Source organism: Lithobates pipiens, unplaced genomic scaffold, assembly GCF_037356315.1.
Source record: "Lithobates pipiens isolate NorthernLeopardFrog02 unplaced genomic scaffold, aLitPip1_a1.2 Scaffold_8, whole genome shotgun sequence".
Classification (NCBI taxonomy): domain Eukaryota; kingdom Metazoa; phylum Chordata; class Amphibia; order Anura; family Ranidae; genus Lithobates; species Lithobates pipiens.
Window position 1 is genome coordinate 515,496,207 of NW_027507903.1, and position 19,186 is coordinate 515,515,392.

General features: G+C 42.4%; 1 protein-coding gene across 6 annotated transcripts in view; it reads right to left on the reverse strand.

Moving 5' to 3' along the window:
* Nucleotides 1–18,950, reverse strand: part of RAD51AP1 (RAD51 associated protein 1) — a 67,986-nt gene extending 49,036 nt beyond the window's left edge. For 2 of the 6 annotated variants that reach the window (XR_013270355.1, XM_077469415.1), the window contains exons 1-3: nucleotides 18,561–18,702; nucleotides 15,364–15,413; nucleotides 6,278–6,407 (exon numbers count right to left, since the gene is read on the reverse strand). Coding sequence is in view for 5 of the 6 variants with exons in the window: in XM_077469415.1 (XP_077325541.1) it covers nucleotides 6,278–6,407; nucleotides 15,364–15,413; nucleotides 18,561–18,661 (281 nt within the window). In the remaining variant the exon portion in view is untranslated. Of the gene's footprint in view, nucleotides 1–6,277; nucleotides 6,408–15,363; nucleotides 15,414–18,560; nucleotides 18,705–18,814 lie in introns of those variants that run through there. The other 4 variants (XM_077469419.1, XM_077469418.1, XM_077469417.1 and 1 more) reach the window with 3 other exon arrangements.
* Between the last annotated feature and the right edge of the window lie 236 nt (nucleotides 18,951–19,186).

Sequence of the window (19,186 nt, forward strand, 5' to 3'; positions counted from 1 at the left end):
ACAAGGATCTAAAAATAGATCAAAGTGTTTGGACCAGGATCTAAAAATAGAACGAGGATCTAGGATCAAAAAATAGAACAAGGATCTAAAAATAGAACAAGGATCTAAAAATAGAACAAGGATCTAAAAATAGAACAAGGATCTAAAAATAGAACAAAGCGTTTGGACCAGGATCTAAAAATAGAACAAGGATCTAAAAATAGAACAAAGCGTTTGGACCAGGATCTAAAAATAGAACGAGGATCTAGGATCAAAAAATAGAACAAGGATCTAAAAATAGAACGAGGATCTAGGATCAAAAAATAGAACAAAGCTTTTGGACCAGGATCTAAAAATAGAACAAGGATCTAAAAATAGAACAAAGCGTTTGGACCTGGATCTAAAAATAGAACGAGGATCTAAAAATAGAACAAGGACCTAAAAATAGAACAAAGCGTTTGGACCAGGATCTAAAAATAGAACGAGGATCTAAAAATAGAACACAGAACAAGGATCTAAAAATAGAACATAGAACAAGGATCTAAAAATAGATCAGTGTTTGGACCAGGATCTAAAAATAGAACGAGGATCTAGGATCAAAAAATAGAACAAGGATCTAAAAATAGAACAAGGATCTAAAAATAGAACAAAGCGTTTGGACCAGGATCTAAAAATAGAACTAGGATCTAAAAATAGAACAAGGATCTAAAAATAGATCAAAGTGTTTGGACCAGGATCTAAAAATAGAACGAGGATCTAGGATCAAAAAATAGAACAAGGATCTAAAAATAGAACAAGGATCTAAAAATAGAACAAAGCGTTTGGACCAGGATCTAAAAATAGAACGAGGATCTAAAAATAGAACACAGAACAAGGATCTAAAAATAGAACATAGAACAAGGATCTAAAAATAGATCAGTGTTTGGACCAGGATCTAAAAATAGAACGAGGATCTAGGATCAAAAAATAGAACAAGGATCTAAAAATAGAACAAGGATCTAAAAATAGAACAAGGATCTAAAAATAGAACAAAGCGTTTGGACCAGGATCTAAAAATAGAACGAGGATCTAAAAATAGAACAAGGATCTAAAAATAGATCAAAGTGTTTGGACCAGGATCTAAAAATAGAACGAGGATCTAGGATCAAAAAATAGAACAAGGATCTAAAAATAGAACAAGGATCTAAAAATAGAACAAAGCGTTTGGACCAGGATCTAAAAATAGAACTAGGATCTAAAAATAGAACAAGGATCTAAAAATAGATCAAAGTGTTTGGACCAGGATCTAAAAATAGAACGAGGATCTAGGATCAAAAAATAGAACAAGGATCTAAAAATAGAACAAGGATCTAAAAATAGAACAAAGCGTTTGGACCAGGATCTAAAAATAGAACGAGGATCTAAAAATAGAACACAGAACAAGGATCTAAAAATAGAACATAGAACAAGGATCTAAAAATAGAACGAGGATCTAGGATCAAAAAATAGAACAAGGATCTAAAAATAGAACAAGGATCTAAAAATAGAACAAGGATCTAAAAATAGAACAAAGCGTTTGGACCAGGATCTAAAAATAGAACGAGGATCTAAAAATAGAACAAGGATCTAAAAATAGATCAAAGTGTTTGGACCAGGATCTAAAAATAGAACGAGGATCTAGGATCAAAAAATAGAACAAGGATCTAAAAATAGAACAAGGATCTAAAAATAGAACAAAGCGTTTGGACCAGGATCTAAAAATAGAACTAGGATCTAAAAATAGAACAAGGATCTAAAAATAGATCAAAGTGTTTGGACCAGGATCTAAAAATAGAACGAGGATCTAGGATCAAAAAATAGAACAAGGATCTAAAAATAGAACAAGGATCTAAAAATAGAACAAAGCGTTTGGACCAGGATCTAAAAATAGAACAAGGAACTAAAAATAGGACAAGGATCTAAAAATAGGACAAGGATCTAAAAATAGGACAAGGATCTAAAAATAGAACAAAGCGTTTGGACCAGGATCTAAAAATAGAACGAGGATCTAAAAATAGAACAAGGATCTAAAAATAGATCAAAGTGTTTGGACCAGGATCTAAAAATAGAACGAGGATCTAGGATCAAAAAATAGAACAAGGATCTAAAAATAGAACAAGGATCTAAAAATAGAACAAAGCGTTTGGACCAGGATCTAAAAATAGAACAAAGCGTTTGGACCAGGATCTAAAAATAGAACAAGGATCTAAAAATAGATCAAAGTGTTTGGACCAGGATCTAAAAATAGAACGAGGATCTAGGATCAAAAAATAGAACAAGGATCTAAAAATAGAACAAAGCGTTTGGACCAGGATCTAAAAATAGAACAAGGATCTAAAAATAGATCAAAGCATTTGGACCAGGATCTAAAAATAGAACTGGGATCTAAAAATAGAATGAAGATCTAAAAACAGAACTAGAACCTAAAAAAAGAACAAGGATCAAAACATAGAACAAGGATCTAAAAATAAATCACAGTGTTTGGACGAGGATCTAAAAATAGAACAAGGATTTAAAAATAGAACAAAGCATTTGGACCATGATCTAAAACTAGAACAAGGATCTACAAAATAGATCAAAGTGTTTGGACGAGGATCTAAAAAGAGAACGAGGATCTAAAAAGAGAACGAGGATCTAACAATAGAACAAGGATCTAAAAATAGATCAAAGCATTTGGACCAGGATCTAAAAATAGAACAAGGATCTAAAAATAGAACAAAGCGTTTGGACAAGGATCAAAAAAGAGAACAAGGATCAAAAAAGAGAACAAGGATCAAAAAAGAGAACAAGACAAGGATCTAAAAATAGAACAAAGCATTTGGACCAGGATCTAAAAATAGAACGAGGATCTAAAAATAGAACATAGAACAAGGATCTGAAAATAGAACATAGAACAAGGATCTAAAAATAGAACATAGAACAAGGATCTAAAAATAGATCAGTGTTTGGACCAGGATCTAAAAATAGAACGAGGATCTAGGCTCTAAAAATAGAACAAGGATCTAAAAATAGAACAAAGCGTTTGGACCAGGATCTAAAAATAGAACGAGGATCTAACAATAGAACAAGGATCTAAAAATAGAACAAAGCGTTTGGACGAGGATCTAAAAATAGAACGAGGATCTAACAATAGAACAAGGATCTAAAAATAGAACATAGAACAAGGATCTAAAAATAGATCAGTGTTTGGACCAGGATCTAAAAATAGAACGAGTATCTAGGATCAAAAAATAGAACAAGGATCTAAAAATAGAACAAGGATCTAAAAATAGAACAAGGATCTAAAAATAGAACAAGGATCTAAAAATAGAACAAGGATCTAAAAATAGAACAAGGATCTAAAAATAGAACAAAGCGTTTGGACCAGGATCTAAAAATAGAACAAGGATCTAAAAATAGAACAAAGCGTTTGGACCAGGATCTAAAAATAGAACGAGGATCTAACAATAGAACAAGGATCTAAAAATAGAACAAGGATCTAAAAATAGAACAAGGATCTAAAAATAGAACAAAGCGTTTGGACCAGGATCTAAAAATAGAACTAGGATCTAAAAATAGAACAAGGATCTAAAAATAGAACAAAGCGTTTGGACCAGGATCTAAAAATAGAACAAGGATCTAAAAATAGAACAAAGTGTTTGGACCAGGATCTAAAAATAGAACAAGGATCTAAAAATAGATCAAAGTGTTTGGACCAGGATCTAAAAATAGAACGAGGATCTAGGATCAAAAAATAGAACAAGGATCTAAAAATAGAACAAGGATCTAAAAATAGAACAAAGCGTTTGGACCAGGATCTAAAAATAGAACAAGGATCTAAAAATAGAACAAAGCGTTTGGACCTAGATCTAAAAATAGAACTGGGATCTAAAAATAGAACAAGGACCTAAAAATAGAACAAAGCGTTTGGACCAGGATCTAAAAATAGAACAAGGATCTAAAAATAGATCAAAGCATTTGGACCAGGATCTAAAAATAGAACTGGGATCTAAAAATAGAATGAAGATCTAAAAACAGAACTAGAATCTAAAAAAAGAACGAGGATCAAAACATAGAACAAGGATCTAAAAATAAATCACAGGGGTTGGACGAGGATCTAAAAATAGAACAAGGATTTAAAAATAGAACAAAGCATTTGGACCATGATCTAAAACTAGAACAAGGATCTACAAAATAGATCAAAGTGTTTGGACGAGGATCTAAAAAGAGAACGAGGATCTAAAAAGAGAACGAGGATCTAAAAAGAGAACGAGGATCTAACAATAGAACAAGGATCTAACAATAGAACAAGGATCTAAAAATAGATCAAAGCATTTGGACCAGGATCTAAAAATGGAACAAGGATCTAAAAATAGAACAAAGCGTTTGGACCAGGATCTAAAAATAGAACGAGGATCTAACAATAGAACAAGGATCTAAAAATAGAACAAAGCGTTTGGACCAGGATCTAAAAATAGAACGAGGATCTAACAATAGAACAAGGATCTAAAAATAGAACATAGAACAAGGATCTAAAAATAGATCAGTGTTTGGACCAGGATCTAAAAATAGAACGAGTATCTAGGATCAAAAAATAGAACAAGTATCTAAAAATAGAACAAGGATCTAAAAATAGAACAAGTATCTAAAAATAGAACAAGGATCTAAAAATAGAACAAGGATCTAAAAATAGAACAAAGCGTTTGGACCAGGATCTAAAAATAGAACGAGGATCTAGGATCAAAAAATAGAACAAGGATCTAAAAATAGAACAAGGATCTAAAAATAGAACAAGGATCTAAAAATAGAACAAAGCGTTTGGACCAGGATCTAAAAATAGAACGAGGATCTAGGATCAAAAAATAGAACAAGGATCTAAAAATAGAACAAGGATCTAAAAATAGAACAAAGCGTTTGGACCAGGATCTAAAAAGAGAACGAGGATCTAACAATAGAACAAGGATCTAACAATAGAACAAGGATCTAAAAATAGATCAAAGCATTTGGACCAGGATCTAAAAATAGAACAAGGATCTAAAAATAGAACAAGGATCTAAAAATAGAACAAAGCGTTTGGACCAGGATCAAAAAAGAGAACAAGGATCAAAAAAGAGAACAAGGATCAAAAAAGAGAACAAGGATCAAAAAAGAGAACAAGACAAGGATCTAAAAATAGAACAAAGCGTTTGGACCAGGATCTAAAAATAGAACGAGGATCTAAAAATAGAACATAGAATAAGGATCTAAAAATAGAACATAGAACAAGGATCTAAAAATAGAATATAGAACAAGGATCTAAAAATAGAATATAGAACAAGGATCTAAAAATAGATCAGTGTTTGGACCAGGATCTAAAAATAGAACGAGGATCTAGGCTCTAAAAATAGAACAAGGATCTAAAAATAGAACAAAGCGTTTGGACCAGGATCTAAAAATAGAACGAGGATCTAACAATAGAACAAGGATCTAAAAATAGAACATAGAACAAGGATCTAAAAATAGATCAGTGTTTGGACCAGGATCTAAAAATAGAATGAGTATCTAGGATCAAAAAATAGAACAAGGATCTAAAAATAGAACAAGGATCTAAAAATAGAACAAGGATCTAAAAATAGAACAAAGCGTTTGGACCAGGATCTAAAAATAGAACGAGGATCTAGGATCAAAAAATAGAACAAGGATCTAAAAATAGAACAAAGCTTTTGGACCAGGATCTAAAAATAGAACAAGGATCTAAAAATAGAACAAGGACCTAAAAATAGATCAAAGTGTTTGGACCAGGATCTAAAAATAGAACGAGGATCTAAAAATAGAACAAGGACCTAAAAATAGATCAAAGTGTTTGGACCAGGATCTAAAAAAAAACAAAAAACAAACAAACAAAAAAAAAAAACGTAGAGCCACTTCCTTCTCCTGCCCAGGACTACATGTCCCATGAGGCATTGCTATTCACACATGCTCAGGCCTTTACTGACATGTATGGATGGTGTACTGAGCTATATGTGTGCTGCAATGTTTATACTAACGTGTGAACAATGTTGCCAAGTAAGAACTGCCAGAAAATCTCCTTGTTTGCTGTCCATGTCAATACAACCTAAAACATCAGATTAGAATGTCGGGCGGTGCCTCAAAGTACAATTTACACCTTAAAAAACAGAAAATTGGCTGTCTGCTGGGTAGCCTGGGGTAAAAGACAAACATCATAAGATAGCCCATAGAAGTGCCTTTCAGTACTGCTGAAATGGTCTACCTGGATGCTGGGACTTCCCCATCCCTTGATGTGTATATGACAAGGACTTACCTTTTACCCTGTGAATTTATAGGGGATGAGGTCTCCTCTGTAGGTTTTTTTGTGGACTTTTCTTTTTTCTCTTTCTTTGTTTCCACCCGAGACTTTTTACTAACAGGTACTGAGCAGGTGAAATCCTCATCTGTTTAAAAAAAAAAAAAAAAAAAAAAAAAGGTAAATATGTATACACATATTTCCTGCTAATTACTTTCAGGCAGGCTTGATAGCACAGCTCCACCTTTTACCCTCCCATCTACCACCTTTAATATACACACCACCATTTAAAGGACAGTTTCACCATAAAGTGCATCTACGGTCAAAATATAACATTTTTTACAATTTTTTTTATTCTAAATTGCAATTTTTTATTATCAACCCTGTGGGGGGGGGGGCTATGGTGAGATATCAGGGGTCTTAACAGACCTCTGACATCTCCCATTTGAGACAGGAAAAGGGACTGGGGACAGAGATTCCCCAGTCCCTTTCTCTGCAGCCTCTGCTGCACTGATAATGAATGGAGAGAAGACAGCGGCTTCTCTCCATTCATTAACTGAGACATCGTAATCACAGGAGGTTACAATGTTTCAGTTATGTGAATGGACAGAGGTCACTGACTCTGTCCATTCTGAAAAACGCACAGAGGGCGACACAGAGAAGAGAGAGGGGGACAGATGCACAGAGGGCGACACAGAGAAGAGAGAGGGGGACAGATGCACAGAGGGCGACACAGAGAAGAGAGAGGGGGACAGATGCACAGAGGGGGATGGCGGCACAGAGGGGGACAGATGTACGGAGGGGGAGAAAACAGGGGGGACGGCAGCACGGAGGGGAGCAGGAGACATGGAGCAGTGTGACGCATCGACGCCCTGCACGCACGTCAACGTATTTTTGTAGTCGACGTAATCAATTACGTTGACTCATCATGGCAGCTCTACACTCCTGTGACCCACAGGATAAGAAGGGCCAAAAGAGCAACACCACAACTAGCAATGAGATGGATGCTTCGCTTGGTAGCGCCTTCCTGTTGCCCCAGCACCAGCCCAAGGCAAACACCTACATGAAGACTGCAGAGGAAGGTGAGGTTGACACACATCCCCTCCCTCTGCATTCAGTGCTTGCCTCGGCCAAGTGCTGACAACAGAGACAGATGTTACAGAGAAAAGCAGCTGTAGTGTCAGACAGCCATGCACCAAGGGGGCCCCCTGTCCAACAACTAATGTTTTAGAAAGTAAAAAATACTTTGTACTAGAGCTGCAAGATTCTGCATTTTTTTTTAGCTTAGCATAAAGTAGAGCTGCACGATTCTGGCTAAAATGAGAATCATGTTTTTTTTGCTTAGAAGTTAGGTCACGATTCTCATGGCGTATCATCTTTCACGTTAAAACAAAAAAAATTGCTGGGCAAATACAGTGCGACATAAAATATTGCAGCAATTGCCATTTTATTCCCTAGGGTCTCTAAGAAAAAAAAAAAAAAAAAAAAGAGAAGAAAAAGATTTACAGTTTAAAGCGGGAGTCCACCGGGACTCCGCGTTTTTTTTTTTTTTTTAAAGCCAGCAGCTACAAATACTGCAGCTGCTGACTTTTAAAATAGTGACACTTACCTGTCCAGCGCGCCCGCGATGTCGGCACCCGAAGCCGATCTCTAGGTCGTCTGTCGGGTCCTGCCGCCGCCATCTTGGGTATGGGAATCAGGAAATGGAGCCTTTCGGCTTCATTTTCCGGTTCCCTACTGCGCATGCGCGAATCGCGCTGCGCAATAAGGACGCTCCCCGCTGCCTCTGGGATCTGTGTGTTTCCCAGCAGGCAGCGGGGCACTTGCGGGAAGGGGCGGGCACTTGCGGAAAGGGGCGTAAGTTACGCCCCTTTCCACAGAGAGCTATCCCGGAAGTGGGTGCAGTTACCTGGATTATCCAGGTAACTGCACCCCCCTCCCCCCTGAAAGGTGCCGATTGTGGCACCGGAGGGGGGGGAGGGTTCCGATGAGCGGAAGGTCCACTTTAGGGTGGACCTCCGCTTTAAGTGGTTAAACTTCCTGCATTTACAGGTGGTTGAAAGCTTGGCAGACTGCCCAGATTATTTGTTTACACAAGAAGTTCTTTCCCTTTGATCTAAGCCATAAGTGTTAGTTACAATGTTTCAAGTTCTACACTTGGCAGATTGCCCAGGATGCTGTCTTTTAACGGCTGACTAAGCAGATATTCTCTCCACTTGTTTATATGAAAGAATCGCCTACTCTCAGGAAGAGATCGTAAGGGGGGGGGGGAGGGGAGGGGGCGCGGTGAATCGAGATCGAGGGTTTTTGACGATTAATCGTGCAGCTCTAGCATAAAGATCACAATTCTCTCAAGATTCTCGGTGTAACATCTTTCACATTATACAGATACATTTGGCTAACTTAACTGTTTAGTTTTTTTTAATTAAAGTGTATTTTTTCCTAGGAAATTGCATTTGAAAGACCGCTGCGCAAATACAGTGTGACATAAAATACTGCACGATCTCCATTTTATTCTCTAGGGTCTCTGCTCTATACATTAAGGAAAACGGTTATCCATACTTACTGTAATTTTCCTTTTCTGGATCCTCCCCATGTCAGCCTACTATGGGTCTGCACCCTCCAGGACCACCTTTTTCTTAGCCCATAAAGGGCGGCTGTCTGCCCACACCAGTGTTAAAAAAAAAAACGCCTCGCGACGGATAAACTGGGTGGGAATCCTCCGGCTGACATGGGGAGGATCCAGGAAAGGAAAAATTACGGTAAGTATGGATAACAATTTCCCTTATTCCTGGACCTCCCCATGTCAGCCTACTATGGGATGTACCAAGCAATATTAAGAAGGAAGGGAAGACAAAAAATAAGCCAAACCCTCAATGGAACGCTACTCAAATTTTTAATGGGCAACAGCCGCCGTAATAACCATAGAGCCAAATGTTTCCACAGGCGGACAAGCCAAATTAAGCCTGTAATGCCTAATAAAAAGATGTTGGGCACACTCCAGCTTGCTGTTCTGCAAACTACCTCAGGGGCGACCTTTGCGTATGCTGCCATACGCCTCGTCGAATGTGCTTTGATCTCTGGAGGAGGAAGGTTCAGCGTTTTGAATGCAATATGTATGGTCTTTGACAAATCAGGAAGACACAACTCTGGATGTCTGGATGTTGCCAGCATACCCTTTTAGGCTCCACTGGGAAAAACTACAGCTGATCTCGTTTTCAAAAGCTTTTAGTCCATTTCAAGTAAGTTGAAAACCACAGAGACCAGGTCTAACCTACTCCACTCATCAGCTGTATCCACCGGAAAGGCTGGGAGAATGACCTCCCAGTTCATACAAAATTTTAAGGCAACCTTAGGTAGTAAGCTTGGTATCGGCCTAAGGACTATCTTGTCTGGGAGCACCAAACAATATGGTTCATTAGATGAGAAGGCGCACAACTCTGAGACTCTTCTAGCCGAGGCAACGGCTAGTAAAAAACAAAAAAAAACTGTTAAAAGAAATAATGAACAAGAGAAAGCTTGATCAAACAGAGGAACCAGCCATATTCCCAAGACTAGTGTAAAGTCCTCTTTTGGGAAAAAAAAAAAAAAACTATTTCCATGGAGGTCTGATTTCTATGGCTGCCCATAAAAAAAAAAAAAAAAAAAAAAAAATAATAAAATCAGATCACCAACGAATGTAGAGCATATCTTGTACACGACATAGCCGACAAAGCGGGTATTTGACCCTTCAGGGAATTATAAGCTAACCCTTAGAGATCATGAACAATGAATAGAATACTATGCCTACTGAAATAGTGTGTAGAGTATACCACAAACTAGACAGTGAATGATCTCCAACCTCTTAATCGACTCAAAGCAAAAAAGGGGGTCACAAATAGGAAGTGGCCAGAAAGTGAGGCTCCCTGAGAAACAAGACACCTTCATCTATAAATGTCTCTTTAATCAACATTTTGTAAATATAAATACTGTACAACAAAATATCAAAGACACGCTTATGGGCAGGATCAACAGATCACTGTTAGGGTCACTCTGCATGAACTCCCAAAATGTTAGATACTGAAGGAGATCCAAGGTCTCAATCCCTTTCTGTAGTATTCCAGATCTGGTGATAGGTTACATTTGTGGACCTCTTACGAGCCTGTAATAATGTCTCCACTACACGGCCCGAGAGGTCCAAGCCAGTTAAAGCCTCCCTCTCACTTACAAGTTATTAACTTCATCCTCCTCCTGTTCGGTTGTCAGGCCCCACTCCACAGAAGGATATTTTGACAAGGAGGCAGTGGGATTGGTGAGCCCAATTTTTATCCTCCAAGCCAGAGGGAACCATGGCTCACTGAGCCAGTAAGGTAAGACTATTATTGCTGTGATCCTTTCTCGCTGAATCTTCAGCAGGATTTTTGAGAGCCAATGGAAGCGGCAGGAACACATACACCAAGGGGAAGTTCCAAGACCTGGACAGAGCACCCTGACCCAACGCCTGTGGATGCCAGGTCTAAGAGAAAAAGCAAGGCAGTTGACAATTCTCCTTCAATGCTATAAGATCCATCGATTGAGGCCCTATTCATTGTGATCCTTAAAGCCTTGACTCAAGTGATCTGCTAAAACATTCCCAGGCTCTGGGAGATAAGCAAAGATTTTTCTCTGCGCATAGGAAGATTGACATGCCACATGAAGGAGAGGGCGACTTCTTGTGCCCCCTTGATGAGGCACATAAGCCACTGTAGTTTTCCAAAAGAATCTTGACAGCTCGACCTCGCAACATAGGTTGGAACGCTAAGAGCACGTCGAACAGCATCCAATCCCAGGAAATTTGAACTCTTTGCCCGACAAAAAGTTCCATTGGCCTTGAACCTGCTATCCCAGGCAGTGTGCCCCACAGCCTGCCAGACTGGCATTGGTAGTCACCACTATTGGTTCTGAGGCCTTCAATGGAACTCCACTGGAAAGATTGCGAGCTACTAACCACCAAACCAGGGACCAGATTATCGGAATTGGCAGATAGATTTTCTGGAACAAGGAGTGACAATCCTACTGAAGAAGAAAGTTGCATTGAAACTTCCTTCTGCGCCACCTGACCCACGGGACTACTCGAACTGTGGCTGATAGAACCCCCAGATAGTGCATGCATTCCTGCACCATCATAGAAGGCCTGGCTAGCACTGCTTTTGTCTGAGAATGGATCTCCTGGACTTCCTCTGAGGAAGAGAAATACCTCCCCGATCCGTGTGGAATTGTACTCCTAAATACTCCAACATTTGGGTTGGATGCATCTGGCTCTTCCGAAATTTGAACAACCAAACGAAACTAGCTAGTGAAATTCACATGAAGTAGAAGGAGCTCATTTGACTGACCCAGAAGTAGCATGTCGTCTAGATAATGGAACATTTGCACCCCCTGAGAGTCGTGACAACAGCAGACAGTAGCTTTGAGAACATTCTCAGTCATGCAGAGACCGAATGGGAGACATTAAAATTGAAAATGAGAGCCTTCCACGGAAAACCTGAGAAAGCAATTGTGAGATGCGTCTATGGAAACATGAAGATATGCATCCGCCAGATCAATGGAAACCATCCAGTCTCCTGAGTCCACAACTGAAATGATTGTTTCCAATGACTCCGGAACCTTCATGTAAGAATTTAGGACTTTGAGGTCAAAAACTGGTCCGAAACCCCCTGAAGCCTCTGGGACCAAAAACAGAGGGGAACATACTCTTTGACCCAATTTGTGCCCTGGAACCGGAAGGATGGCCCTTGCTGCCAACAGCTCCCCTATATATCCTCTCAAACATCTGTAGGAAGCCCAGTTTCTACGAACAAGGTCTGGGGGGGGGGGAAGTGATCGAATCACAGCTACTAAAATCCAGGCATCCTGTAATTTGTCTGCCCAAACCTCCCAAATTGGGCTAGTCTTGCTTCTACTTGACAGGGTTAAGCGGAGACACCTTCAGAAGGACTTATTTGAAGCCTTAGGAGCTTAGTTGGCCCTGAGCTTGCAAGGTTTCTGTAAGGTTGAACCGGCTCCCTTACACCGTCTGAAAAACTGCCTGTAAGCACTGGCCTCTCTGAAGCCTTCTTTGGATCTTTTGTTAAAGTGAAAGGGCTGCTGTTGTCTTTTTCCCTTCTTGCGGGATTAGGCTATATCTGCCGACAGAAACTCGCTGAATTGCTGATTCTAAGTCTTCCCGTAGAGTAGCTTCCCTTCGAATGAAATTGAACATAGACAGTGCTTAGAAACCTTATCGGCCAACCAATGCTTCAACCATAAGGTTCTGCAAGCTGTGACAGAATGAGCCATTATCTTTGCCGTCATGTTTTGAACCGGCTCCCTGACCTGGTCAACAGCCACTTCAGCCAAACTCTACAGTAGTCTTGAAAACTGCAAAAGAGAAGAACTGTCACTTCCCAGACTTTCATCTAAAAATCCATCCACCAGCTCCACTACCCACAGTCTAAGGCTGGATTCACACACATGCACTCCCAGCAAAAAACACCCAAAAACGCACAGGTGCGAATCCAACCCAAGTGCTGCTGCCACAGAAGTGAGCACTACCACCGGCCTGCAGGCTGCTTCGGACAAACTATACAACCCTTTTAGGTCTGAGTTTATTCTGTGATCCATAGGATCCCTAAGGGAGACCGAATCCTCCAGCAGAAGCAGAATGTGGCGGGCAAATCTACGTAATGAAGCATTCACCTTAGGCGTAGTGTCCCAAGGGTTACAGCTTCGATACTCTTATGCACATTGAGCTTCTTCTCAGGCCCCGCCCACTCATTGTCAAATACTTCTTTAATTTCAGAAATGAATGGGAAGGAAGGTAACGATTTCTTTAAATACGGGTAGTATCTCTGCTGTTTCTTTGGAGGCGACAATTCTTCCTGCCACTTCATTGCATGCTTAACAGCCTCCACTAAGGGGGGAACCAGTGCAAAAATCAAGACCATCTCAGCCTCAGATGGATCCGAATCGATATCGACTTCAGAGTTAAACGCACTGAAAACACATGATCTGAATCAGTAGATGCTGAAGATACAGCAGGATGAGGAGGATTCCTTGAAACACCGTTTAACCCTTCCTTGACTGCGTGCTTAATGTAGGATTTAGCCTGTCGGGCTTTCGCCGCATTGTTCTGAGCCGCCTCCTTGAAGCAAGATGCACATACCCACTTTCCTCTGATGACCTCAGCTGAGCAGGCCCAACAGGATCCTTCTTCTGCCTGAGCTGGCGATGAAGACCTATCCAAAGAAGAGGCTCTTCTTCTGTGTCTGCGCCCGGATTTGCACTTTCTAGAGGCTTTCTGATGTCTTGACCTCTCTTGACTCAGGTCCGAGCGTCTAAAGTGAGGTAAGGGCGAGGGAGATCTGGAATGCTGTGAAGACAGGTGTCTATCCAGCTGCATGCGACTCTGCGATTTGTCATGTCTAGTCCCGCTTTTACTCCTTTGAGGCTGGAATGCTGATTAGGAACCTCTTTGCAGGTGTTTAGCTCACACTGGGCCCTTCTCTCTGTAAAACACAGAGGCTGTGCTCTCTTTTAAAAAAAATAAAAATAAACGTCTCCATCTGAATCTTTAGTGCTAAGGCAGCAAAACTCCCCAGATCGATAAAGGCACAGGATAATAAAAACACTCTGACAGACAAGTAACACAGCAGTAAGTAATGAGAGTCCTGGAAGGAGGCTTACCAGATTGATCAGCTAGAGACTGAGATTAGCCTAGAGGACAGAGCCTGCTGCAAATCAGCAGTGAGCATTCTGGTGTTTGCTAAGCAACCCAAAGAGAAAGCTACCTCTGACCTCACCTGCTCAACTCTGAGCTTCCTGAAAGGAACACATGTGGAGGTGGTAAACTACAAGTCCCAGCAAGCCAAACCACTGCCTGAACACACAAAAACATGGAAGGAGAGAGTGCCAGCACTTGCCCAACGAAGGTATATACAGTCATTTATACTGCCAGTGACCTGTGCCAGTAATACACAGTAATTTATACTGTACCATACAATCCCAGCACCACGGGAACCCACCTCCTCAGGAGATTTACAGCCTATATGGGGGGGGGGGGTCTTCTGATCCGGGACAGACTGAACCCGAACAAGATGGATGGTGAAAAAAATAAAAATACAAATAAACTTTAAAAGGCATCCGAAGCGAGGACGAAAAGAAAACACTGGTGTGGGCAGACAGCCGCCCTTTATGGGTTAAGAAAAAGGTGGTCCTGGAGGGGTCAGAGGGGGCGGAGCTGACCCATAGTAGTCTGACTTGGGGAGGTCCAGGAAATTATATTTCATATACACACACATATATAATGTTTACGTTCTAGCAAAAAAATACTGATTTTAACTTGTAAACAAGTGTCAAAAAAGGTTTAGTCTTTAAAGCAGCAGAGGTCCACATACTGCAGCTGCAGACTTTTAATAATAGGACACTTACCTGTCCTGGAGTCAAGCGATGTCAGCACCGCAGCGGACGTTTCCATCAGCTGTCGGGTGCTGCTGCGGCTAAAGGTACCTGGCAGTGTAGCCTTTCGGCTGCACGCTGGGAACCCTACTGCGACAGGGGAAGGAGGAGAGAGCCCCAGCCGTGACGCCAATAGCTGAGGCTCCCAGAAGTGGGAAAACACCCCTTCCCCTCTGAAAGGTGCCAATTGTGTGTGTGTGTGTGTGTGTGTGTGTGTGTGTGTGTGTGTGTGTGTGTGTGTGTGTGTGTGTGTGGGGGGGGGGGGGGGGTTGGAATCAGATGAGCGGAAGTTTCACTTTTAGGTGAAACTCCGCTTTAAGCTAAACTGCACTCATTTACAGACAGAAGTTCAATCCTTTGATCTAAAAGAATCAAGATAGATACATTGATTCTCCTTATTGCTGTTGAGAAACATTTGCCGGCTAAGTTTCTTTCTTCATTTGACATGAATCAGGGAAATGCCGTATTAAGATCGTGAGAGGGGATTGAATCGCGATAGCGATTTTTTAATGATTCAATTTTACAGCTCTACTTTGTACCATCAGGAACTAAACAATGTAAAAAAAAAAAAAAACAAGTAAGAATCCTACTTTAAGCTTGTTTATTTAGTTCCATCAGAGGAAAAACGGCAAAGGGCATAGTCAACTTACCATCATTTTCTAGATCTAAAAACTGTGAGTAATCAACTGATTTCTTATTCCTGAGAAAGATAAAAAAAAAAATCAATCCAGAATCAAAGAGAGTTAACACAGCAAGGATTATAAAATAAGTCTAGACAATGAATACATGAAAGCCTAACTCCAGTCAAAACTTTTCTCTTTCTGGAAAAAGTAAAGGTTAGAATCCCTGTAAGGTTTCCAATGCTGTCTGTGTCACCACTGAGATTTTCTCTGATTTCCTGCTTTGTATGACACCTGTTAGCAAGTATGATGGGGCTTTAGTTGAAGCAGACAAGCATACATGGCTCATAATGGTTTATTCCTATGGTTTACATTGTCTGGCTCCTCCTGCCTACCACCTCTTTTATCTAATCTGTCCATACTCTCTACCAGCTACTTTGTCCAGCCTGCCCCTCTTGCTTACCATCTTCATTGTCCAGCCTGCTCATCCCATCTATCATCTCTGCTGCAAAGCCTACCCTTCCTGCAGCTTTGTTGTCCAAAATGCACCTCCTGATGAAAGCGATAATCTCACAAAAACATGTCCTTGCATGGCACTAGACTTAGGTGTGACAACATTCCGCAGGGTGGGATCAAGCCTGACAGCAGCCGGTATTGGTTCTCCTCCTGGATAGAGTTCCCATAAACATCAGGAAGTTTTCACTACTCTCCCTGATCAGGACAGAGCGGGACTGACAGGATCCACACTGACAACGATCATGTTGTGCTGCTGAAGGCTTTTCCTCAAGCCTTCCCCTGCTTGTGAGTGCAATGTATTAATAAAATGTCACTGTTTTTACTTACTGCACTTAAAGGCTTCTCCTGCATTGGTTTCTTTCTTTTGTCAAAACCACCCCTCCCATTTACCAGCTACATTGTCTAGCCGGTGCCTTCTTCCTACCAGCTCCATTGTGTAGCCCGCCTCTCCTGCCCACCAGCTTGATTGAAAAAAAGGCTGGCTAGACAATCAATGTACCCAGGCATCCTGGGGTGCCTTGGCAAAATGGCTAGAAATTGTTCATAAACTGTATACAAGACAACAGGTGGATCAAGCCTGCCTTTTTGTTACACAGGTCTTCATTGTACACCATTACAACCTTCTAGCCACTGGCATCCATACACCCATTGACGTCATTGCTTTGATAAGGAGGACATCAGGGGCCATGCACGTCTAGCCGACTCCCCCTGCCCACCATCTCCGGTGCCCTGCCGGTGTCTTGTCTAATAACGTCCTCCATCGGATAGTGTCCGCTGTGTACTGCGCATGCACAGTACACAGCAACACAGATTCCGAAAATTGCAGAGGATGAACGGCGCCTGCGCCGTGAGTCCAGGTTCTAGCCCCACTATCCAAGTGGACATAGAGTAGGAATAAAAAAGAGCCGAGCGCAGCGAGGCTGAGCCCGAAGCGTGGCGAGCGAAGCTCGCCCGCGAGGGGCCCTTTAATACTCACAACCCTATGTCCGCTTGGATGGTGGGGCTACCACCTCCCCTCACGGCGCAGGCGCCGTTCAGCTTCGGAAATTTTCCGAAGCTTCGTCTGCTCTGTACTGCGCATGCGCAGTACGGGGCGGACACTATATGCCAGAACACCGGCTCCCCCTGCCCACCATCTCCGGTGCCCAGCCGGCTCCCCCTGCCCACCATCTCCGGTGCCCAGCCGGCTCCCCCTGCCCACCATCTCCGGTGCCCAGCCGGCTCCCCCTGCCCACCATCTCCGGTGCCCAGCCGGCTCCTCCTGCCCACCATCTCCGGTGCCCAGCCGGCTCCTCCTGCCCACCATCTCCGGTGCCCAGCCGGCTCCTCCTGCCCACCATCTCCGATGCCCAGCCGGCTCTTTCTGCCCACCATCTCCGATGCCCAGCCGGCTCCTTCTGCCCACCATCTCCGATGCCCAGCCGGCTCCTTCTGCCCACCATCTCCGATGCCCAGCCGACTCCTTCTGCCCACCATCTCTATGCCCACCATCTCCGATGCCTAGCTGGCTCCTTCTGCCCACCATCTCTGATGCCTAGCCGGCTCCTTCTGCCCACCATCTCCGATGCCTAGCCGGCTCCTTCTGCCCACCATCTCCGATGCCTAGCCGGCTCCTTCTGCTAGGGTTGCCACCTCATCCCTTTAAACCCAAAGACATATTCTTCCTACCAGCTTTGTGTCCAGCCCACCTTCCTCCCTGCCTTGTACTTTGCTTATTTGGGAATGAATGCACTATCAATACATACACAATTTGTGGGGATATTATATTGTTTTGGCTTTACTGCAGCAAGCAACATGTTAAAGCGGTACTGCACCTTAAAAAAAAAAATATTAAAAGCCAGCAGCTACAAATATTGCAGCTGCTGACTTTTAATAAATGGACACTTACCTGTCCCAGGGTCCAGCGATGTCGGCGGCAGATGACAAGCGATCGCTCGTCTCTCTGCTGCCCCCACCGCCATCCTCTGTCAGGGAATCGGGAAGTGAAGCGTTGTGGCTTCACTGCCCGGTTCCCTACTGCGCGAGTCGCGCTGCGCGTCTCTGCTGGTCCCTGCTGTGTCCTGGGAACTGTGTGTTTCCCAGAACACAATGAGGGCGGCATCTACGGCGGTCTGTCCCGGAAGTGGGTGCAGATACCTGAATTATCCAGGTAACTGCACCCCCCTCCCACCCTGGAAGGTGCCGATTGTGGCACTGGAGGGGGGGGGAGGGATCAGACGAGTGGAACTTCCACTTTAGGTTGGAGAACCGCTTTAAAACACCCAACATATGTGCACACTACCAGAGAGGGCAGGCATTGTATGTTCTACAAGCTAGTTCCCTATTTTGCACACTGTCCCATGTGCCAAGGCAGGCGTCACATGCACACTATGGTTTAATTTAATATTTTAGCACGGCTGGCCGTTTTCCCGGGATAAGTGTGACCCATACACTACATACATTACACAGTCCCCGAGTCCCCCCAGTGTCTGTGGCCAGCTGTACAGTACATTGCAGTCCTGAGCACACCTAGGTGTAGTCACACACTGTACATACTAAGCCTCAGAAACACTGACCTATACAAAGCTCATTCTCTTCTCCTATAAACCAGATCTGCCTTCACTTCCCCATAGAGATGAAATTTGACAGCAAAAGCTCTATCCTTCCACATCACCGATATTCCTGGATCAGCTCAGCACTCTGGGCACTCACTGCCCCCCACCATCACCCACCTGGCAGGCCTGTCCATGGTGTCAAATTCTCTGTCCTCTCTATCAAATTCAGTCCGCCAACTCAGATCAAAACAACCGCGCAATTCTCGCCCGCTGTACATTCACATCCGCACATTCGCTGGCCTCTGTAAGCTTAGACATTGAAATGTCTTTCTCTCAATTACTTCTAAATAACTCCAACATCTTAAAAAATACATAAATAAAACGTTATTATTTCTATAAGAAAGAGCAGTCCGATCTCTTTATATACTGACTTAACCATAGCAGCAGAGCGCCGAATCTGCAAACTTAGCTCGTCTAATGTCACGTGATGCGGGGTGGGCACTGGATGATGAAGTGAAGGCTTGTCACGTGATTGCTTTGTTTATGAGAGCGGCGGAGGAGATTCTGTGGGTTGGATGTCCGGGAATAAAGACGGCTTAGTCCTTCTCCATAGAAATCTATGTGACAGGAAACACTCACTGCATCACAGGGATGAGCTTACTCCATAGATCAGGGATATGCAATCAGTGGACCTCCAGCTGTTGCAAAACTACAAGTCCCATCATGCCCCTGGGTGTCAGAGTCTTACTATGCCTCATGGGACTTGTAGTTCTGCAACAACTGTCGATTTGCTAATTGCATAC